The sequence below is a fragment of the Elgaria multicarinata genome, chromosome 3 (assembly GCF_023053635.1).
Source record: "Elgaria multicarinata webbii isolate HBS135686 ecotype San Diego chromosome 3, rElgMul1.1.pri, whole genome shotgun sequence".
Taxonomy (NCBI): Eukaryota; Metazoa; Chordata; class Lepidosauria; order Squamata; family Anguidae; genus Elgaria; species Elgaria multicarinata.
Genome location: NC_086173.1, coordinates 142,245,004 through 142,268,686, shown reverse-complemented (window position 1 = coordinate 142,268,686; position 23,683 = coordinate 142,245,004). Strand labels below are relative to the sequence as shown.

Genomic DNA, 23,683 nt, shown 5'->3' with positions numbered 1-23,683 from the left:
AATGAAGTGCTTTGAGGTTGCTTAATTTGAGTTGATGTACTGGCCAGATCTTTTGATGAAGAACATTAAAAAGCAGTCATTGGGTTGGACCCATGGCCCTGATAGCTCTGTGTTTTGTCAGCAGGGTAGCCAGCAGATAACTCCAGGAGATTCACAAGTAAAATAAATGGGTGAGATCCATCCATTGATGTTAATTACGAATAGCTGGTAATTTCTTTGTCTACATCAGGTCCTCCCTTCCTCTTAAGCAATTTATGCTAATGATTTGCACACCATCATGGAGTACAGTAGGTTATAAACTATGTGAGCTCATATAGTATTTATGAGTTCCCTGAGGACCTGAGTGTGCAGGGCAGATCGCACGGGAGAAAGTGATCCCGCAGGTAACCTGGACCCAAACTATGTAGGGCTTTAAAGGTAATAACCAACACTTCATACTTCGCCTGGAAACTAATTGGCAGCCAGTGGAGTGATTTTAAAGTTGGTGTCTTGTGCCTATGTGGCGGTGGTGGGTTTTTTATTGCCTTTCAATTCCCTGCAAAGGAGTAAAGTACTTAGTCCAAGACTGTACAGCAGCTTTCCCAAACTTGGCAGCCTCCAGATGTGTTGGTCTACAATTCCATCATCCTTATGGCCACGCTGGCTATGGACAATGGGAGTTGTAGTCCAAACACTCCTGGAGGGTGGCTGGTTGGGGAGGCTGCTGTCCAGTGTTCTCAATCTGCTAGCAAGGACTGTTTCTCCATTATTATTAATATTATTATTATTTATTTATATAGCACCATCAATGTACATGGTGCTGTACAGAGTAAAACAGTAAATAGCAAGACCCTGCCGCATAGGCTTACAATCTAATAAAATCATAGTAAAACAATAAGGAGGGGAAGAGAATGCAAACAGGTACAGGGTAGGGTAAAACTAACAGTAGAAAGTAACAGTAGAAGTCTGCACAACATCAAGTTTTAAAAGCTTTAGGAAAAAGCTAAATAAAAAGCTCCATAATTGCACAATTAAGTTAAGGGCTTCTTGGATGCCCCGAAATAAACTCAAGTGATGGGGAAGGCTGGCTTTGAGACCTACAATCAACTTATTTGTGGAGGTCAAGCTACAGAATTCCCCTTCCCTTTGCTAACCTCAGCATGGAACTCCTTTGAGCAAGGAGTCTAGACTGACTCATTCATAACCTACTTTTGCACCTATGCTAGACAAGAAGCAGATAAAAATAGGAACAAAGTTTATGTAGGTGGGTGCCTAAGTGGTAGTACAAAACAGGGATCAAGATATACATATTGAGAAGATCCTTTGTTTCAAGCTATTTCACTAGGTTCAAGATGACTGTACAGTCCTCAGTAGCCATCAGATGAAATAAAAGCGCAGAGAGAGGAACATAGGAAACTGCCTTCTACCAAGTCAGACCATTGGTCCATCTAGCCCAGTATTGTTGACGCTGACTGGCAGTAGCTCTCCAGGGTCTCAGGCAGGAATTTTGCCTGCCCTGCCTGGAGATGGCAGGGATCGAACCTGGGATTTTCTACATCCGACGCAGGGGCTCTACGACTAAACCACAGCTTGGTCCAAAGTTTTCAATCCCACTGCTTTCCTTAGTTTTTTTAGGCTTAAAAAATGGTAATGAGATCAGACTTTTTTGCGTTCAGTCCCTATACCCCTAAGAGCTGGCCAGACATAAATGATGCACACCAGAGCTGCTTGTCAACTTCTGCCTGTTTGCAATTTAAACGCTAATGCTTGTTAATTCCAGAAAGAATTTCTAATTTACACCTCTCCTGAGTAGTGTAATCCAAAGTATTTATGGGTACTTAAGGTTGGTTGAATAACTAAGCAGGATGTCCAGGGGGGGGGCCTTGATTCCTGACGGACAGTTTTTGGCTTTCCTGATAAAGGTGGGACATGTTGAAAAAATAAGTTCTAGAATCATAAGCTTGCATAGGAAGTTGTTATGGTAGGAAACCATTTTCTTTCCATGACAGCATTCAGCACAATTATTCCATCTGAAACTCCACCCTTAAAAGTAGTGAAACTAAAATGTATTAAACTTAGTAACCTTAAAGAAATACTTTGAATACGTTTGGCAATGTATGTAGCAATATCTCTGTGGTTAAAACACGAGCTACCCAAAATGATAAATATCTGCCTTACTAGTTAATTTGGTTTTTATGTCATCTTAGATTTAAATGGCAACAGTGCCTAGCAACTTCTCTAACTTGACACATGTGTTCCATATACAGAGACCCAGTTCATAGGCCATGACAGCCAACTATGCTTAATTTACCCACCTGCGTCCCTGCTTGCTGTGGTTTGCTGTGTTGTGCAAACCCAACATCATGGGTTGTTTGAGCGGTTAGACAATCAAGAAATAATCCTAAAACAAATTTAGGGTTTTCACACAACACGGCAAGCTATAAGAGTGCCACCACTGCTTGCATATTCAAAATGGTGGACCGTGTGCTCTGCTAAGTCCTGTGAAGAAATAAATGCACATTGGCTTAGTGTTATGTGCAAACAGCCCAGAAAGTTGGTCCAATAAAAAGTATTGCCTTTCCTCTAACTTACTATTTAGAACAAATCGAAAGTCAACAAAAGCTTATGCCAGAATAAATGTGTTAAGGTGCAGCCCTGTGTATGTCTAGACAGCAAAAAACATGCGTAGGTTTGCACCCTTTGTCTTTAAAGTGTCAAGACTGTTGCTTTACTGGATCTCTGTATTCCAATTAAAGTTATGTCTCATTGAATTGTGGATCCTCTGACTTCCCAGAGCATTTTAAAGATTTTTGTCAAATTGTGTGAAAGTCTTAAATAGGCACATTTTAAAGTTACTGCAGTTGTGGCATGGGACTCCTTACATCCTGTTTACTTCTGAATAACCTCTTTGATTTCTGTGTTTAAAGGGAAATTAATGAAAGAGAGGAGAAAAAGAACATGTGGTCTGTACTGACACAAGTGTGTTTCCCTTTCCCCAGCTGAAAAGAATGTGAAGCTTTGTAAAGTGCTAGTCAGTTGATTCTCTTGTTCATCAGTGATCTTTGTATTTATTGAGCCCTTCTGTCATGGCTGCATGCTTAGAGGCAGCTTTGGTTAATTTGAAATGCAGAGCGAACCAAAAGTACTTGTGTTTTCTGCACCTTCCCTTAATGTTCAAAGTAGATCTTCTGTATTTCTCTGATTGAGAAATGTGCAAACTGTCTATCTATTGGCTGATTGCATCTCCTCTTGTGTTGAGTTAAGCGAAAGTACCGTATCAGATGACATGGAGAGGTGCAAATTGTTACGCCCACCTCCAAAATACAAAACTGCTTAGACCAGTAGTGGGAAATGTGTGCCCCTCCAGATGTTTTTATATTTATTTTTTTATTTATTGCATTTATATCCTGCCATTTTCCCTCCAAGGAACTCAAGGCGGCGTACATTATCCTCCTCCTCTCCATTTTTTCCTTACAACAACCCTGTGAGGTAGGTTGGCTGAGAGTCTGTGACTGGCCCAAAGTCACCCAGTGGGTTTCCATGGCCAAGTGGGCACTAGAACCAGATCTCCCGACTCCCAGGCCAACACTCTAACCACTACACCACACTGTTGCTGGACATCAGCCTGCGCCACCATAGCTATGGTGAGGGGAGTTGCAGTCCAATAACATCTGTAAGGCTACATGTTCTCTATCCCTGGCAGAGGCTGCTTGAGATGACTGAGAAGTACATAAGGGAGAAACAACCCCATTCCCAGCGAGAACATTATCTTAATGACTTCATTATCTGACGTATAGGATGTTGGGAGATCCCTAGTGCCTATTCTATCTGCAGAGGCTTTTACTATTCCTTAGAGCACAGCCAGGCAACACTGTTGTGATGGAACAAATGAGCAATAATTCAGAGAGACATGAGACAGCTGCTTCTTACAGGGATTCCCAGTTATCTGCTGCAAATATGGTAAGATGTCAAGGGGAGACCTGTGTGCAAAAGATGCCTCATATCCTGTCTGTCTTCAGAGTTGTTTTCATACACTGCCACCATACAACAACCAACGGTGGCTCCTTCCTTCCCCAATTGCCATGAGGAAACACCTTGTCCTGAGTGGATGGGAGAAGACACGACTCCGTGAGCTGTCACCACTCAGTTCCGATTAATCTTTTTTTATTGTTTCCAAACACCAATAAATAAAATGCTACAACGCAAAATATAATACATATAAGCACACACACAAATAAAACAAAGCAAAAACAAACAAAATAAAATGTTCTTCCAATATTTCCCCCAGCACAAGTATGTAGTAATGTTGTTATGTTTTCTTACTCTTATCCCTGTCAAATCCAAATCTCTAATTTCTCTTTTACCCTTTTCTACATTATTGGTTGAAACCGCAGATGCAAAAATGATCTTTTTCTCATCCCTTCAAAAAGCGGTGGCTCTTTCCTCTGCCAACTGCCACCAGAAGTGCATCTCAGGAAACATCTTGTCCTGAGGGAATGGGAGAAGAAACAGATTAAGCTTGAACTCAAAAAGAGAAGAGAAACTGAAGAAGAAAAGAAAGAAAAGAGGAACAGCTCAGGCCAGAAGGGCAATAGATGCTGTGCAAAGCTGAGTACAGTTGATTTCAGGATAGAATAGGTAAAATTCCCATGCATCTGGGCCACCATGCTTTTCCTGCCCCTTCCTCCATAAGTCCCTTTCCATGTGTCTGGTGTCTTTGTATTTTAAGCTAGAGGGAAGGGACTCTACAATTACTGGTTTTTGTAAGCTCTTCTGGGACCCTTTTGACAAGAGTGAGATGAGAATGTAGGAAGCTGCCTCAGAAGGTTGCTCCATCTGGCCTAGTATTATCAACACTGACTGGCAGCGGGTCTTCGGGGTTTCAGAAGAGGTTCCTCCTCTGCTGAGCAACACTTCCTAGAGATACAAAGGATTGAATCTGGGACCATCTGCAAGTAAAGCATGTGCTCTACCGCTGAGCTGTGGTCCCTCCCTGAAAATAAATGCACTTTGAATTGTTCCCATTCAAGGCACAATCCAATGCAAGTTTAGATAGCAAAAAGGCCTTCAACTGGCTGGGGCATGCTCGGAGTTGGAGGCCTTGTTCTGTCTAAATTTGCAAAGCAGTGTGCCCTCAGTAAACGTGCTTAGACTCCCCTCTTCAGAACTTCCACTCAACCTGAGAAGGAGTGAGTGTGGAATTGTTACATGCAGGGGGCATTTGGGGTGGGGCCTATGTGCATGACCCCTGGCCTCCATATGTCCAACTTAATAACATCTCAATAGAACTATAGTCCTACTCTATTCTGTGCTGTTGAGGCCACATTTGGAATACTGTGCCTGGTTCTTGATGCTACATATTAGAAGGCTGTTGACACATGAGTATGTCTAGAGCACGCGATGGCGAGGGGCTGGAAACCAAGTCTTATTAGGAAAGGTTGAAAGCAATAAATATATTTAGTCTGAGGAAGATATTATAGTTGTCTTCAAATATCTGAAGAGCTGTCATGCACAAGATGGAGGCAAGCTTGTCTTTTGCTCCAGGGTGCAGGACAAGAATGAATGGGTGGATATTGCAAGGAAGCAGGTTTTGTCAAAGTAGCAGCAGAAACTTCCTAATAGTATGCACTGTATGATAGTGGGACAGACTGTCTAGTGAGATGGTGGATTCTCGCTTGTTGGAAGTATTTAAGCAGAGGCTGGATGGCCATCTGTCAGGGATGCTGTAGCTGCACCCTGCAATGCAGCGCCAGCATTGAGCAGAAGTTGGATTAGATCAGTGGTTGGGAGCTTGATGTTGGACTCTAACTCTCATCAGCTCTGGCCAACATGGCCAGGGATGATGAGGGTTGTAATCCAACCACATCTGACAGGCCACAGCTTCCCCATCCAAGGGCTCGATGACATAGAAACATGCCTTATATTGAGTCAGGCAATTGGTCTAGACCAGTATTGTCCACACAGACTGACTTGGTTCATATGTAATGGCAAGCAACCATGGGTGAATTTCCTAGTGAGGTTGGCCATTTTGCATGCTTTTAAAATGCAAACATGGTCTATTTTAGGGTTGTGGAGGGTTTGTTAGCCATAGCCCACCCACACCGGGTTTGCATGTAGCGACATGCTTCCGTGCACTCACACCATGGCTTGAATTTTCAAAATGGCACCCAGTGCCTCAACAAGAAGCCCTGCAGGGAAATTTACCCACAGTGGCTTCTTTTTACGTGTGAACTAGCCCACTGGCAGCAGCTCTCCGGGGTATCAGGCAGGAATCTACCACTGAGCAGTGTCTTTGACCGCTAAAATCCCTTCCAACTTTAAAATTCTTTGATTCTAAGATTGTACATGTCAGTACAGCATTCAGCATGTAACAACTTAAATGGAAAAATACCACATGGTGACATTACCATATCCGGTGAAGTCAATTTCCACCCTTCCTTATCTCATTGCAAACAGACACATGAGTTATATTTTTTTTGCATAATTAGAAGAATTTGTGATGCTAGCTAAGGCAAGAAGAAACATCACATTCCCAGAATTTAGGTCAGTGGTTTGCAAACTCTTTTCTGGCAAATCCTGCAGTTCCTCAGAAGTTTATTGGGGATTCTTCAGTTAAAAGATTAGTAGTGATGAACAAACTCCCTTGCAAGAGTGTAACTGTAGTTTAGAGAGTGAAGTCAAATGGGAATGAAATAGCACGTAATGAGAGGCACCAGATTAGGAAAGGCTGGTGCATAATGATCCAGGCTTGAGTTTGCTAACTGCTGGAATCACTTTAGTATTGAATATATTGCACTTTCACTTTCCTTTCTCCTAATTTTTCATCTCAGTTTCATTTCTCTACTTCATCCCACTATTGCCAACTGCCCAGCCTTTCTAACTTTCACTGGGAACATTGCCCAAGTTATTAACCACTCCAGGGACGCCTGCTCTGAAGTATAGATTTATCAATAGCAGTGAAAGGAAGTAGTGTGTGTAGTGGTGTCATTTTGACATGAGTTTTTAATTTGCTTTAAAAAAAAACCTTAATTCTGAACTTGATATGTAGGGTTGTACCAGGTGACATGCCTCTGACCTGAAAGGACTTCACTTTCCTTAAAGGTAATTAGAATTCATTGAAATCATTAAACACCAAGGTGTCAGAATATTTCATTTGGCCATATTTGAAAGCTTATGAATTATTCTTTGTTCTCTTTTGCTTGTAAGCTCTAAAACTTGTAAGGCATTATCTTGCTTTTGCTAATGAATTTAGGCTGCAATTCTAAACATACCCTTACATGTGGGCACCTCACTTCTGACCAGTGAGAAGTTTCAGGGGTTCCCACACTTACTCAGGGTTTGGTTGCCTTTGAAGGTCACCGGAGATGTTTTTCCAATGACATATGGTTTATTTACACATATATACGGGCAAAACATAAGGTCCACAGCAGTCTTACAGACTCCTTTTCCGCATCAGATGTCTAGGGAAACCCATAATCGCTTAGGATTTCCTGCAGAGTGCATTGTCAGCTTTTTGTCTGCATTTCGGATCAAGTTCAAATACAGACTGACTTCTTACTTTCTTACAGTAGTAATTACATACATACCTCACTCACCCCATCCGCTTGGCCTGATTGGACAAAAGGATGAGTCATCCCCCTCACCCCCATCACCTATTCTTTTTGGCCCATTAAAGCACATCAAGAGAATGTTTCTGGCTCAGCTGCCTACTGCTAGGTCTTTGAGTGGTGTTGCCTCAGGCATCTGCCCTGATAGCTCTATTTACTGAAATCTTAGAATCAAGGGTTACAGAGTTGGGAGGGATCCTTAATCTCTTTGCAATCAGACCCTGGAAGGCAATTTAGGATGACTCCAAATGCACAACGATATTGACTAGACCCTAGTAACAAGGTAGTAATCCTTATTAGCTGCAATAGCAATTACTTCTGAGTAAACATGCATAAGATTGTTAAAATCTATCCTGACTCAGTGCAAATTACTTCTCCACAAATACAAGATCTGGCTGCAGGTTTTCTGTAATAGATGACTCTGCCCCAGAGCAAGTTGAGTAATCTATGGGACCCAGTGTTGTGCTATGGGATTCCCATTTCCTTTTCACATATTTAAAGCAGGCTTGGATTAGGGAAGGATGGCTTTAGTAGGAGCCAGAACATGATGAATGCGAACTCCATTGATCTTTTGCATTTGTGTGGTGCTGGCTCTTAGGGGAATTAGTTTACAGGTGGGAGCTTGCCTTTGAAAAAAATAATGGCATAGTGAATCCAGTACTGATCCACTCACATTTTCAAAACAGCAAGAGAGATCTAAAGGACATTTTAGAAATATTCCAACTTGCAGAAAAGAGTTGAAAGTAAAATTATGAAAAGGGAATAATGACAGATGTGACCAAGTTATTCTGAAACGGGACCTCTACTTTAGTTGTTAACGTGTAATACGAAGGTGTGATTTTGTGCTCATGGAATGGGGTGCATTACGTTTTTTTTTAAAAAAAAGATTACATTTATATCATGCCTTTCTATACAATAGTGCCTAATGCCTATTAATACACATATGTTCCCTTTTAAACATTTTTAATATCCTGTCATAATCACAACTCCTATTTTCAATACATACTTATTTTCAATACATACTTATAAGTGCTTTCTTAAGACCAATTCATAGGGGCCCAGTTTGGACACCACAACTTGTGTGTGTGAGTGAGAGTTTGTGTTCGTGTGTGAGAGAGGTTTGTTTTATATAGACACACACCCTTTCCCTGCTGAAGATAACACTTCATGAATCTGATGAAGTGACTTGTAGGCTGAGTTCGGACGACACGCTAATCAACCGGCGGTGGGTGGGGGAGAGATAGGAACAGAATGGGAAACAACCGTTGATTAGGGTATCGTCCGAACTCAGCGTAGTCTGCGAAAGCTTTTGCCCCTATAAATGTCTCAGTCTTTAAGATACCCCAAGACTTATATGCGTGCGCAATAGAAATTCTCCAGCACAACGGGCATAAACCGTGCAAGTCGTAGTGAGTGGAGCGTGTGTAAGAGAGGGATGGAGGGGAGGGGCGCTCGGCCCGCTTGCCTGCCGTGCTCTTCCACCACTCCCTCCTTTCTCCCCTTGCCCTGCGTGCAGCGCCTCTGGCTCTAGCCTGCCTTTTCCAGGCCCGGCGGGTCAGGCCAGAGTCACGGAGCCGCCCGCTGTGGCCAGAAGAGGGCTGCTGAGGGGGAGCGGCCTGAACCTGGGAACCTGGCGGGCTTTAAGGCCCAGCGGAGGGCCGACTGGCAGGCTGCTCCCGTGTTGACAGCAGCCGAAGCAGCCGCCTCAGCTCGGGGCTGGAGGGGAGCCGCCGGGAGAAGCACTGCGAGAGGCGCCGGACTTCTCCTGCCTCAGCTCGACATGGCCTTCATGGAGAAGCCGGCGGCGGGGAAAGTGCTGCTGGACGACACGGTGCCGCTGACAGCGGTGATCGAGGCGAGCCAGAGCTTGCATTCGCACACGGTGCGTGAGGGGGGATGCAGGCGACAGCGGCGGCGGCCGAGGCAGGAAGGGAAGAAAGGGGCAGGCCGGGCCCCGGCTAAGCCAGGCTAGGCTGCGAGCAGGGAATAGGGCGCTGAAGGGGAGCAGGGGCGGGGCACTGGCCCTGGCAGGTCCGAGGTGGCGGCGGCGGCGGGTCAGGCGCTTGCGTGTTTTCCGGCGTGGGGGGCTCGGGGGCGCTTTGCCCTGAGCAAGGGGGCTTTGGGGCTAGCGTGGGGGCGACGACGGGGTTCTTAGGGTGTGTGTGTGTGTGTGGGTCTTAAAAATGCCCCGTGTGAGACTCGTCAGTCGGGGTGGCGTGGCAAGGGGGTCTCCCCCACGCCACCCAATCCCTACCGTGGGCTTCAGTGTTGATTTAGTATAGCCTTCTTCAGCCTAGTGCCCTCCAGATGTGTTGGAATACAACTCCCAGCAAGCATGGCCCTGATTTGCAGCCCAATAGACGCCGGCTGGGAGACGATGGGAGTTGTCCTTCAACACGTCTGGAAGGCGCCAGGTTGGGGAAGGCTGAGGACTGTGGGTTTGGGAGTGGGGCTCCTCTGCGGTGAGCGAGGAGGGGGAAGCTGGAAGATAAGACTTTTTTTTTGCCGGGGGTCAGCCCTGGTGCCTGTTTTTAATGTTAGGAGCTGAATCCAGCGTGGTGAGTAATGGTTAAGGACTGGAGAGACTTGGGTTCAATTTTTTGTTCAGCCTCAAAGCTAGTTGAATGGCTTTTGGGGCGTGTGTCTTTTTTAGCCCATCTTACCTCGCAGGGTTGTTGTGAACATAAAATGTGGGGTTGGCAGGCAGATACGCTGGCTGCCCCGAGTTCCGGTGGAGGAACGGCAGGATAAAACGTTGTAAATAAACTCTAGGGCGTCTGTAAATTTAAATAGTTGGAAGTGTCCCTGAACAGGAGCAGAGTGCATTTCTTTGACAATAGTGAGTCCTGCTCGTCCTAGATTTGGGGGAAGGGGTTCCAGGCAAGAGGGGTGTGTGTGTGTCTTCTTTCTAAAAGCAAACAAAACTGAGCACTGGTTAGAAATAGAGCACTGGTGTGAGGCCTATGTCCAGGCGTGGGAATATGATTGCAGGAAAACCTCTTGGAATCAAGAAAGTGGTGTTAGTAGATGAGAGGGCAATAAGTTTAGCCAATGTTGGAGACTCAGCTGGAGGCACTAGTCTGTAGTGTGATTGACTTGAGGGGAGGCAAAGGAGCTAAGAGGAGCATCTGTGGCATGAGGGGTTTGGGGATAAAAAAGCTTTCTGAGTCAAACCAAAAAAGGTCCACTTAGTTCAGCATTATGTTAACAGCTGCCAGGGAAGCTCACAGTTGGACATGAAGGTAACAGGTCCCACCCCCTTCTCCCGCCCTTGTCTGGAACACCTGGTATTAAGAGGTATATTGCTAATATTTATGTAAGTAGTAAAAATGCAGCCTAAAAAATAAATAAATTAAAAATAAAACCCCAACCAGCCTTACGTTCAGAACTATTTCTCACAAAACTCGGAATAATGTGGCTTGCCTTTTCCTCCAGACAGAACTAATTAACTGTGCATATTTATTGTTTTATACTGTATGCTTTTATCTGTACGGCGCTCTGAGATCTTAACGATATAGGGTGGGATATAAATGTTTTAAATAAATAATCACAGATCAGTGAACAGATGATGAAGTACATATGCTGTGTTACGCTTAATGAAAAACTGTGTTTTAGATGGCTTTTGCCATGATAAGAATTCATGGAAGTGTATATTTCTTTGCCATAAGTCGGTCACTGGTAAAGGTGGCAGGCAATGATTTTAAAAGTTGCTTGGTTCAGTGTTTTGGTCCTACAGTAACACCATTTTTGTTATACTAAATGTAACTTTTTATCAAGAGTATTTACTATATGCACCAGTTTTGGTTTAAACTGCTTTAATTTATTTGTATTGTTACCGCTGTTTGTTGACTGTCCTGTGTTAAGCTGATTGCTTGCAAATAGGGATGTCTGATGTTTCCTCAGTGAGAACTAATCATGGCTGATGGTACTTTCTTGAATGAGCCCTTTTACTTACAAGATGGGTGAGTTAAGTGTGTATGCACGTGTGAGAAAAGAAGGCAGACTTCAGTTTCGATTTTGGGAGAGGCAGAGAGACCTGTGGTTTGGCTAAGGATTAAGCATTTTTGAAGTTCAGTGTTCTCTTTGGAAATCTTATCCAGGATCAGCTGTTGTGCTGCCTGTTTTAGGAATCTGTTTTCTTCCACTTTGCTCTGCTTGTATAGCTGTAAATAAAGCAAATTTACCGCATACGTCTTCACTGTTCTCTCATCCAAAGAAACTAAATCTTGTTATGAGAGAGAGAGACTGGTTCTTTTGTACTTATAAATTGTTACATGCCTTATGTTTGCAGTAACAAATTACAAAGGACTGGTTGTTTAAAGATATAGGTCCTGTGTGATTCTGTGCTATATGATCTTGACCCTGAATACAGAATGAGAAGCTAGTACATGTAGTTTTAAGCAGATATACTCCCATTGAAGTCCACTGGATGAAACTGGTTTGCATCCAGCAACTGTAGCTTTATTGGGTTGTTTGTTTGGTTTCAAAATACACCTGCTTTGTTAAAATTAAAACAAGCAAGGTAGCATTGGCTGCTGATCCATATCTGACCTATTTATTTTTGTTTTAAAAGGTAAAGGTACTCAAAGTTCTGTGGTCTCTTCATTCTGCCTTGTTTGTATGGGATTTCCATCAAAGGTTATCACAAAAAGGGGCGGGAGGTAAGCCTAGGTTTCCACTGACAAAAAACATTTCAAAGCAGGCTTTCCACCCAAATACTTTGTGATTTACACAGTCGTTTTGGTTTATTGTATTATTGTGTTTGAATTTTATCCTTTTAATTGGCTGAGAATTCTGAGCATAAGGAGGCTTCATATTACGGCAAACATGTTTTGAACTTAGCCCTGTTCATTGTTTATATGCCTAAGTTGCTCAGCGGCTGGTGTCTAGTGTCTTTTGTCTTGGGCAAGAGCTGCAACCTCAACAGCCATAATGGTCAGGTACATAAAAATAGATTTCCAGCTAATATGTAAACTGTGAAAGTAAACCAGAAGCACTATCTATACACTCCAGAGGGGTAGCTGAGTTAGTCTGTTGTCCAAGTCAACAGAATCCTATGGCACCTTAAAGACTAATTAATTTATCGTGGTATAAGCTTTCTTGAATAGTGACATCTTCATCAGATATGTCAACTTCCTTAACTGTCATTCACAAAATGTTGTTGAGTGATAACACATGCATCATTGAACTGGGTGATAACACCTACATCATTGCAGTGGAGAGCGAAACACCATATGTAGTGTGACAAAAACACATACATTATCCTTATTAAATTCCTAGGAAATAGAATTTAATCTATTATGCCACAATTTTTTAAGATGCCATAAGACTTTTTGTTTTATCTTCCCTTATTATAATCTCCTCCAAACGGAGTTATAAGGAGATTTGTCTAGTTAATTATGAGGCCCTACTACAGACAACACTCAAGGTTTGAGTATGGGTTGTCGTTTAATCGTGGGTTGTTGTTGAAATGTGTGTTGTGTTGTCTGAAGCCAGCTGCGATAACAAACCATGGTTTATTAACCACAAACAACTCACAGTTCACAACCCAACAACAAATCATGGGTTCTTTTCATGGGTTGTTTGTGATTAACAAATTCAATGATAACCCACAGTTCAACGATAACCCACATTCGTCTTGTGTTGTCTGGAGCCATCTACTTGTCTGCTGGCCTGCAGCAAATACCAATTGCCTCTAGGTAGTTGGGCCAGGATGCTTTTTTAAACTGGAACAGAGTATCCTGGCTATCAGTAATCCTCCAGTGACAAAAACAGGAATGTGTGGGCAAAGGAAACATTTGAGGCCTAATCACTTTTGTGGTCTTAACTTGCAAGCATCATATTTGACAATCCCATACAACCATTTCCTGGGGAATTGGGAATTGGCCCACATTCCCTTTCTTCTACTCCATTCTTCCATGCCCCTAAATATCCTGTAACAACCTAACTACAGTAAAAATGCTCTTCAAGGATGGTGTGCATGATGCCAGAATTTCTTCTCACCTTGCTAATCACAAGTAGGTTCATATATTTTTCAAAATTTGAGTTATTTTCATTTGATGATAATATGGGGGTGGGGATAGCTTGAATCATGTAAAGTGTTCCGATCAATATATTAATAGTTAAACCAATGAATATATCAATGGGTTAAGCTAGAATAACGGTGTAATAACTTCACTTCAGTAATCTTGGTTGTCTGTATATTTAGTTGCTTGGTTCACAAATGAGAAGTTTTAAACGGATACAGTACCATTGATGGCTTTATATTTGCTATAACAAATTACAAAGGCCTGATAGACTAAAGGTGGTCCAATAAGATTCTATGCTATAGAATCTTGACCCTGAATACAGAATGAGAAGCCAGTACATGTAGTTTTAAGCAGATATACTTCCACTGAAGTCCACTGGGTGAAACTGGTTTACATCCAGCAACTGTAGCTTTATTGGGTTGTCTGTTTGATTTCAGAATAAGCTCACTTTGATAAAATTAAAACAAGCAAGGTAGCATTGGCTGCTGCTGAATATCTGACCTATTTTTTTGATCTAAAAAGTATAAAGGCACTCAAAGTTTTGTGGTCTCTTCATTCTGCCTTGTTTGGATGTCTTCTCCATTGGAGGTTGTCACAAAAAGTGAGAGAGGCAGACCTAGATTTCCACTGACAACAAGCATTTAAAATCAGACTTAAATCCCAAATGCTTTTGTGAATTACATAGTCGTTTTGGGTTTCATCACTTCATTGTATTATCTTGATTGAATTTTGTCATTTTAATTGTAAGCTAAACTGGTTTGGACCAGAAAGTAGGTCATAAATTAAAGTAAGAAATAATCCCCTAGTGGGCCAGTGCAATATTTTTAGTGGGGAAATTAGGTGTAAACAAGGCTGAGGGTGCTACCTTTTTAAAATTAAAAGCAGGATAGGGGAAGGGTTTGTTTTGAGTGGGGAAGTGTCTGTGTGTGTATATGCAGTGGGGGTGGGGTTTGGAAGGGATGTTGAAGTCTTTCCCCTGCCAGCTGTTTTTCTGCTGCAGATCCCCATCCTTGAGCTGGTTTCCCTCCATTGCATTCCAGATAGGTGTTTTCCTTTGCAAACATCTGTCTGGAACCTAGTGGCAAAATTTATTTATTTATTTATTTATTTATTACATTTATATACAGCCCTACAGCCGAAGCTCTCTGGGCGGTTCACAAAAGTTAAAACAGTAAACATTAAAAAGTATACAAATTTTAAAAACCACCAGAAACATAAAAACAACAGTATAAAAGCATCAGTATCCATTTAAAAAACAACAATTCTGGGGTCCATTAGAAAACAAACTTAGCGTTGTTAAATGCTGTTAAATGCCTGGGAGAAAAGAAAAGTCTTAACCTGGTGCCTGAAAGATAACTGTTGGCACCAGGCGAGCCTCATCAGGGAGATCATTCCACAGTTGGGGGGGGGCATCACCGAAAAGGCCCTCTCCCTTGTTGCCATCCTCCGAGCTTCCCTCGGAGTAGGCACTCGGAGGAGGACCTTAGATGTTGAGCGCAGTGTACGGGCAGGTTCATGTCGAGAGAGGCATTCCATCAGGTATTGCGGTCCCAAGCCATGTAGGGCTTTATAGGTTAAAACCAGCATCTTGAATTGGGCTAGGAAACGTATAGGGGTGTGTGTGTTGATTACCTGGGAGGTTGCAGGGATTGGGAAAGCCCTGCAGTTCTACAGAGGCAAATCTTAGATTTGCAGTTGGAATCCAAGGCCTGTTGGGACCACAAGCGTTCTCAGTAACATAATATTTCCCCCACATCTTTTGTGGCAGTTTGACAAATTGGCTCTGGTGTGTAGCTGGTTTGGCAGTGCAGCCACAAACAAGCCTCGGGCTTATATGCCAGTGGCAAATCCTACCAACCTGTTAAAACCGCCAAATCCTTTATTTTGCATCACTGGTATATTAACAGCACAGATCAGTAATTTTCAACCTTCCTATTTCTCCCATTCATCTTTCTTTCTCATTTTTTTTCTGCACGCTCAATCTGTTTTCTTTTTAGAAACAAAACATAACATGTAGTCCAGGGTGTCAAACCTCTTTCAGCTAGAGGTGCAAGTTCAATTTTGGAGAAGGGGCCTGGATTCCAGTGTGCCAGCATATTTTAGCTTAAACCTGTTACTGCCAGTAACTAAACCTTCAGAGTGGCAATTTAAACCCTTTAGAATGGGTAAAAAAGCGCAAGAGCTGAGAAACTGCCAAATGGTGGGCAGTCAAGGGAAAGAGGTGTGGGAAGGGCCACGGCATTTGGGTAGCTCAAGAGGGTTGTATTGAGATCCCAGGTGGCATGGATTTTGCCCATAGGCTTGAGGCTCAAGACCCCTGACCTAATCAAAGAAAATGGTGCTGATATGGCCCATTTTAGATTCGAACACAACCCAATTCTAGGTCCTGGCCCACCAAGTGAAGATTCGTGGCATAGATGATTAACACGCATGAGTCCTGTCCTTCATATATGTGAGCTTTGGACATGTATGCTTCCTTTCTTAGTAATTTCAGGTTCTGCTGCTGTAGCATAGTGTTGAAACAGTACTTGTAGTTTTCCAAATACTGAGAGAGTTTGCTTACGAAATGCTTCTGCTGGATGACTTAGATTTTCCATTTGGTTTTGTTATTTAGGACCAGATCTTTTAAGTTGGTTTTTTAGTAGCACAGAAAAAATGGAACTCCAGTTACAGTTTCAAAGTGATGGTAATCTTATGTATGCTAATATGTATTGCATTGAGCACCTATGGTGTTCTAGGTGCCACACAAAACACAGAAATGACAGGGAGTGTACTATTAGATAGGCAAGACTGGGATGAGGGTGACGTTGATCAAGGATTGTACTGGAAATAATGAAGGGGATCATAGAGTATGGAAGTGATTACATCTTAAATCCATATTTAATCTCTGCATTGGCTGCCAGTGAGCTCTCAGGTTTAATTCAGTGTGTGAGTACTCATGTACAAAGCCCTAAACTTGCCCGGATACTTGAAAGACTGCTTTCCTCAGTACTAACCATCCCAGGATTTAAGATCAGTGGGGAAGCTTTGCTTGTGGGGCTGCCACACGTGGCAGGACCTTTCTCAGAGGTGGCACTCCGGCTTTGCAACTCTTGGTAGAGGTTTAGCTGCTCCCCCACACTGTTGTCATTCAGACACCAATTAAAGACATACTTATTTGTGCAGGCTTTTGGGGTATAGGCAAATGTTCCATTTCTTTTTATATTTTGATTGGTTGTGTTGACAGTTTTATTGTATTTTATATGTTTCTGATTTTAAAGTCATGATTTTAGTATTTATGTGATGTTCTGTGTTTTATATATGTTGTTAGCTGCCCTGGGCTCTTTGTGAGGAAGGGTGGGATATAAATCATATCAAATCAATCAGTCAATCAATATTTCATTAAGCTATTTGGAGTGTCACATTTGCAACTAGTTAAGGATACTTAAGGTCTGCTTTTCTGTTTCATTAGTTTGTTTCCATTTAATTTAGTTTAAATATAGCAACTAGGTTAGTCTGGTATGAACCCATCAGCACTAAGCAAATCTTGCTATGGTTTTATGGTCAGGGAAACACAAGGCTTGCCTTATATGTGGCAAATTCCTGAATAAAAAGCACTTGCTTATAGAAATTAACATGCAATCCATGGGTAGGGTTTGTGCATTTTGCTGCATGTGGATTCCCAGTGCATATAGATTTGGCTGACAGATCTTAGCTTGAGCACACAAAATGCACATATGTTGCCCTTGGACAATCACAGTTTACGTGTGGATTGCTCAGCAATCCCTCCCTAAAAGTAGCCCTACCTGATATTTGAAGTAGCCCATGGTGCATCATAAGATGGGGAGTGCACAGTCCAGGATAACACCCATTTCTTTAAAGCTAGAGGTTTTTTATTGTAGCTGTATTTGGTGTCTTGTGAAATGTGTCATCATCGGTTTAGTACATGGGTGGCCAAAGTGCTGCGTAGGAGACACAGGTAGCATAGGCAGCCAGAGTTTATGGCATACCAGGAAATGACTTGGGTATGCTATAGAGTCAGGCCAGTACTATGATTTCTCATCTCCTGCTGCTAAGTATATTGGAACAAAATCAACCCACAGCATGGGTGGGGCTGAGTATGCCGATAAATTGCAGTAGGGCAGCCCTTTGGGGTTCTCCAGAAGGGTGACCCCCTTCCCCTCAACCACCTATTGATTACTGGTTTCCTGGCTTCTGTGCTGCTTTTTCTCCATTCTAAACACTTCGCCTAAGGCTTTGTTACTGGCACAAAGAGCTTTAAGCTGTAATAGTGACTATACCATGGAAACCAAGATCTAGTAAAAATGCAATTTAATCTGAAACTGAAAATGAGGTATTCATCATGCTTCTTTGAGCAGCCAGTGGTACAGTCCTCTGATCAATTGTGTGTGCTTCAGTCTCCTGATTTCACAGGTTGCATGTGTTTTAAGTTCTGTTGCAGTTTTGAGGGGGAAATTATTTGCATCTGAAGGGAGTATATTTGGGGGGGGGGGTGCGGTTGTGCTTCTCTAGACTCTAGTGACATCAGTGTTATCGGTGTTATCAGTGTCAAGCCCCAAAGGAGTAATGCTCCTTTGGGGTTATTGATGCACATCTTTGAATTAACCTAAGTCAGAGTCCACACTGAAGCAGGGAGGCATCAGAGATGTCTGTGAATGCTGCAGAAAAATAGTGCTTAACTTTTGGAGTAGGGCAGGATAATACAGAGCAGAATAGTATTATGTGTGCATTCTGAACAGGAGTTTGCAACAGTTCTCTACTGCTGCTGGAATTCCTGCTTGTCCAACAGGTTTTACTTGGAGGAACTCTTAGCATGAGGTGGATCCATTTATGACATGCTGCTTCAGGAGTAGTTACTGTGTCTTTTTATTTCTTTGCATTTTATATAGCCTACCCTATCTGTTTCTTCTTCCCCATATGTCTTCTGTCTCTTCCTGAATTCCTCACACACACACCCGCTTCTCCAGAGGTGAACAGTGCAAACTGCAAAGGTGTGTGTGTGTTCATGGATCAAAGCTGGTTTTCTTTCTAGTGGCTTTGCTGAAAATACAGGAAGTGTTGGATTTTGGATGAACGTTTAGTTTCTATTAGCCATTCCTACACTCACCTTGAGAAAGGGCTGAACGCCCATTGCTTTCATGGAGGCAGTTTACCACTTTGCTTTCAGCAGTAGACAGTTGAAACTTGATTTTTAAAGTGTGCAAATTGTGGCCCTGAAAGAGCTATCAATAGCTTGTTGAATAAAATTATGTTTCTAAACTGTGGGTATATGGATATGAAATCAGATTTCCCCCCTTCTCCACTAAGGCATTTTAAAAACAACATTCAGAAAAGACGAGGAAATAATATGATCTCAGGAGTTTTTCCTCAGTTGAAGGAACAGCATCAGACCTGGATTAACTATTACACTATGTAGTCCAAACCAGGGGTAGGCAAACTGGTGATCTCCAGATGTTTTATGATCCCCATAATCCCTGATGATTTGTCATTCTGGTTGGGGCTTATGGGAATTGGAGTCCAAAACCCTTGCTAGGCCCCCAGTAGATATAGTTTCCCTTGGGTCAGAGCATGCCAGTCTTGTTTTCACTTATGAGCTCTGAGCATGGTTGTGTTTTTCAGGAGGGAAAATGAACATCCTCCTGGTATTATGACTATTACAAGGAGGAGGACTATCACAAAGCGAAAAATACATTGTGGACACTGGAAGAATCAAGGGGAGGAAAGGGTATACACCATTTGCTGGGGAAGTTGGGTGGCAGGGTGCTGTTGCACCTGTGCCCTGCTTGTGGGTCCTTGGTCGACAGCAGGTTGGCCACTGTGTGAACAGAGTGCCGGACTAGATGGACCCTTGGTCTGATTCAGCAGGTCTCTTATGTTCTTAAAGGGTAGGATGAGCTGGGAGATGAGGTTTATGCATGTGTGGCTGTCCTTGTGCAGGCCTACCTTTGTGAAATGATTTTCTCCCTAAAGCTGATTTGACTGTTCATCTAGAGGAGTTTATTACTTACTACAGGCAACCAAGCCAGAAGCTATACTTGTTCCTCCTCCAGATTCTAGAGCATGTCCTGAAGGCGCATAATGCTGTGACAGTACTGAAGTGAAGTAGGTCTGGGCTTGGGAATTCTGTTACGCTCCCCTGAGCTCCATGGGGAAAAAGGAAGATAGAAATGTAATTTTAAAAAAAGGAAACAAGTTTATTTCTCCCGTTTAGGACCTATATGGATAACTGATTATGTGTGGGCATCAGAGCAGTGAAAAGTTATTTTGGTGTGCTGTTAAATTGTGTGAATTTATTTGTGATGCTCATTTATTGTGTGAATGAATTATTGCTGTCAGTGGACGCATTTGCACAGACAACACAAAATATGACACTCTCTTAAGTAAGGCAGGGTGCTGTAGATAAAATAGGTGAACCATCAATTTGAGATTAGATGGGGACTATAACAAAATCAAGTACAAATCAACCAAGCACTTCTCTTAACTGCAAAGTAAAGACTACAACCCCCACCACCTTTTCAGTAACCAGAGGAATGTTGCCAGTGCTAGTCAGTAAAACACACAATAAGTGCTCTACCTTTAGAGAAAGCTGTCATTGATAAGAAGTGTGTGTACCCACAGTACAAGGTTCAGCATGAATTGCTAGAGTAATAATGTGCTAACGCTAAGGTTGTGGCAATCTAACTTTATTTTCTCCCCTCACCCCTCCACATATAGTAATCATGCATTTATTTTCTAAAGTACTGAGTATACTCCAGAGATCAGCATTTAAAATCTGAAATAAAGATGAATGAAACTGGAGCTACTTGGAGTGCCTTGGAGTTAGGAGGAGGCCATAACTCATAGAAATCGCATACAAATTAGTTCTCTGGAGGGCACTCTTTTTTCTTCATCTTTTCATGGCTAAAGAAATTATTTTATGGTTTACTAAAAAGTTGTTAAGCACTTAAATACCTGATAAACACTTAAATACCTGATAATACCAGACAATTATATAGCAGTAATAGTGAGGGTATTCTAGTATAGATTGGGTGACCCTATTTTGGAAACCAAAAAGGAGGAAACATGGCTGCCCCCCAAGGGTGTGTGCCCACCAACATGTCCAGCCCCAAAAGGGGCATGCCTACCAACATGCCCAGCCCCCAAGGGGGTGTTCCCACCCAAACATGGCCTTGGTCACATGTCTGATTTCACAGCGCACAATTAAGACAAACCTGTCCTATATATAATAATGTTAAAATCACTGGAATAAAGATCAAGTGACACATTTAATGTATCTGAAATTAATTTCACTCATTCCTACTTTTGTAGCTTTTGCTGTACTTTGAAGCATTTGCTATACTCTGTGATACAGTCTCCCTTTCCCTCAAATATCTTTCCTGACTGCCAATACTTCACTGGATGACCATAGTCTAACCTTTCCTAACATTTAACACTCTTTCTCCATCACCTTTCTCATATCCATACTCACAGATTCAGCATACTGCTACCACTGATCATATGAAGCAATTGACAAGTACAGAAAAATCTAATACAACAACCAAGCATTAATGATAAAATATAAATGAGACAACACGTATAATAAAGCATATTTTCAAAATAGGTTAAACACATTGCTATGGGGGCCTGTGCATATGTAATCTTATAAATCTGGCATATTGCACAAGCAAATTCCTACTTACTAGAAAGAAATGTCTGCAAGATTTCTTCCAGTAAAGTGATTGTCTCCTGTATTCATCTACTGACAACTGGAAAGAGTGCTTTTCAAAATCATTCTTAATACTGTTTTCTGGGTGCTGCTAGCTGTTCCCATGTTGTTACGATAAGATCAAGGTCTCATCGTTGGACACTTGCTGCATCTGGTTGGCCACTGTATGAACAGGTTGCTGGACTAGATAGGCCTTTGGTCTGATTCAGCATGGCTCCTGTTACGTTCTCATGCTAATAGTTGGTAGTCTACAGGGCATGCTGGGGTCAAGCAGGATTACACAAGTGGCATAATCCATAATAGGAACTTGGCATAAAATTCTCATGCTTATTAGTACTTTTGATTTGAAGTATTCCAGTTTAGCACAAGAACATTAAGAAACCATGGGAAAAACTGTCATCTGGAGAGAGACTAACTGAAGGGAACATCTGTATGGGGGTCCCCTGACACATCAGGGTTGCTTCCAGATGACCTGCCAGATGTCTATTGACCTGCATCATTCATGGAATTTTAGGTTGGGGCTAGATGACATAGCTTTCAACTAGTAACACCCATGAGTTTGTCCACTGCTTCTGTCTTTCCTCTTGCTGCAGATAAATCAATTAAAATAGAAAAGACTGAGTAGCTGCGCTATGCTTTCTTATTAGTACTTCTAGGAACCCTCTGTCTGGAAGCACCCCAGATCTCTGATGCTACACCTGCCCTGGGTTTTTCAGTCCACTCTGAATTTAGAGCAGGAGAGGCTCTTTACTTCAATTGGGACATAGAGGAAAACATAAAAGAGTAAAGAGGTGGGGAATGAAACAGAACAAGTGGTCTGATTAACCAGTCCAGTTAGGAGGGAGCAAAAGGCAGAGCTCTATATAGCCTTGGAAGAATTGTAGATTACTTTTAAAACGGCGTTAGTCTGAAGTGGCAAATGTTTTTTTTTTTTGGTCGTCTCTGATATCTAATTAGATTTTCCCTTTCATTTCTAGGAATACATCATTCGTGTGCAAAGAGGGATTTCCATGGAAAATAGTTGGCAGGTAATTTCTTAAATACTGACATAAACCGAGAAAACATTTTTTGGGTTAAAGGCAACATAGCAAAAGGTCCCCTTCACCTGCACCTGCACAGCTGGGTTTATTGGGTTCCATCAAGTGCTGCTACTATGCAGTCTCTATTCTTTTCAATAGAGTCTGTGTGATGCTTCTGTACAAATCATTTTGAATGAAAGAAGCTGTGTGCAACAGCATCAGGATTTGGTGGATTTTTCTTATTCACTCTCTTCTGCATACAGACCTGTCTCACTCTTACCAAGTTGTTTCAAACTAGACTATCAATTTTAGATGTCTTCAAGGCAATTAGGACCAATGAAGCCAAAGTGCATTGTAGTTGTGAAATTTCTTCTTTCTCCCCAAGACTAGAATAAGGGCCAAATGAAAATGTAATGAATCTACTTTGATAGTATTAAACTTGATATATATGTGTGGAAGTCTCTTTCTGTAATCTGCTAATCAATGGCATCCTATATTTGGAAGGTATTCAAAGCCATCAAGTCCAACTCCCTGCCATTGAAATTTATTTTTATTTATTTATTTATTTATTACATTTTTATACTGCCCAATAGCCGAAGCTCTCTGGGCGGTTCACAAAAATTAAAACCACAGTAAAACACCCAACAGGTTAAAACACAATTACGAAATACAGTATAAAAAGCGCAACCGGGATAAAACCACACAGCAAAGTTGATATAAGATTAAAATACAGAGTTAAAACAGTAAAAATTAAATTTAAGTAAAAATTAAGTGTTAAAATACTGAGTGAATAAAAAGGTCTTCAGCTGGCGACGAAAGCAGTACAGTGTAGGCGCCAGGCAGACCTCTCTGGGGAGCTCGTTCCACAACCGGGGTGCCACAGTGGAGAAAGCCCTCCTCCTAGTAGCCACCTGCCTCACGTCCTTTGGAAGGGGCTCACGGAGAAGGGCCCCTGTAGATGATCTTAAGGTCCGGGTAGGTACATATGGGAGGAGAAACACCCCGTATTCATCAACACTCACCCTATTTCAACCTATGAAGTTCTGATCAGAGTGTGCCTCAGGCATAACAGGAACAAGAGCAGCAAGGTGCCTGTAGATTAGAAGACAACTTTTGCTTCAAGAAAGAGATACAGGGAAAAGTCTGACAAACCTTAACTGCTTTTTGTCATCTCAGAGAGGCCCTTTGTTTAAAAAAAATATTATTTATTATTTCTTTCTCGCTCATGGCGGTTTTTCTAGACGGACATGATAGGCATTGCCAAGTCATGCTGCCTTTTACTGGTTCAGGATTTATTTATTTATTTATTACATTTATATACCGCCCCATAGCTGAAGCTCTCTG

General features: G+C 42.1%; 1 protein-coding gene across 4 annotated transcripts in view; it reads left to right on the top strand.

The window, feature by feature from the left end:
• The first annotated feature begins 9,229 nt into the window (after nt 1-9,229).
• Nucleotides 9,230-23,683, top strand: part of PXK (PX domain containing serine/threonine kinase like) — a 58,160-nt gene continuing 43,706 nt past the window's right edge. For 2 of the 4 annotated variants that reach the window (XM_063122078.1, XM_063122075.1), the window contains exons 1-2: nt 9,231-9,468; nt 22,298-22,348. In XM_063122078.1, the coding sequence (XP_062978148.1) occupies nt 9,367-9,468; nt 22,298-22,348 (153 nt within the window). In that variant the 5' untranslated portion in view covers nt 9,231-9,366. Of the gene's footprint in view, nt 9,469-22,297; nt 22,349-23,683 lie in introns of all 4 variants that reach the window. The other 2 variants (XM_063122076.1, XM_063122077.1) reach the window with 2 other exon arrangements.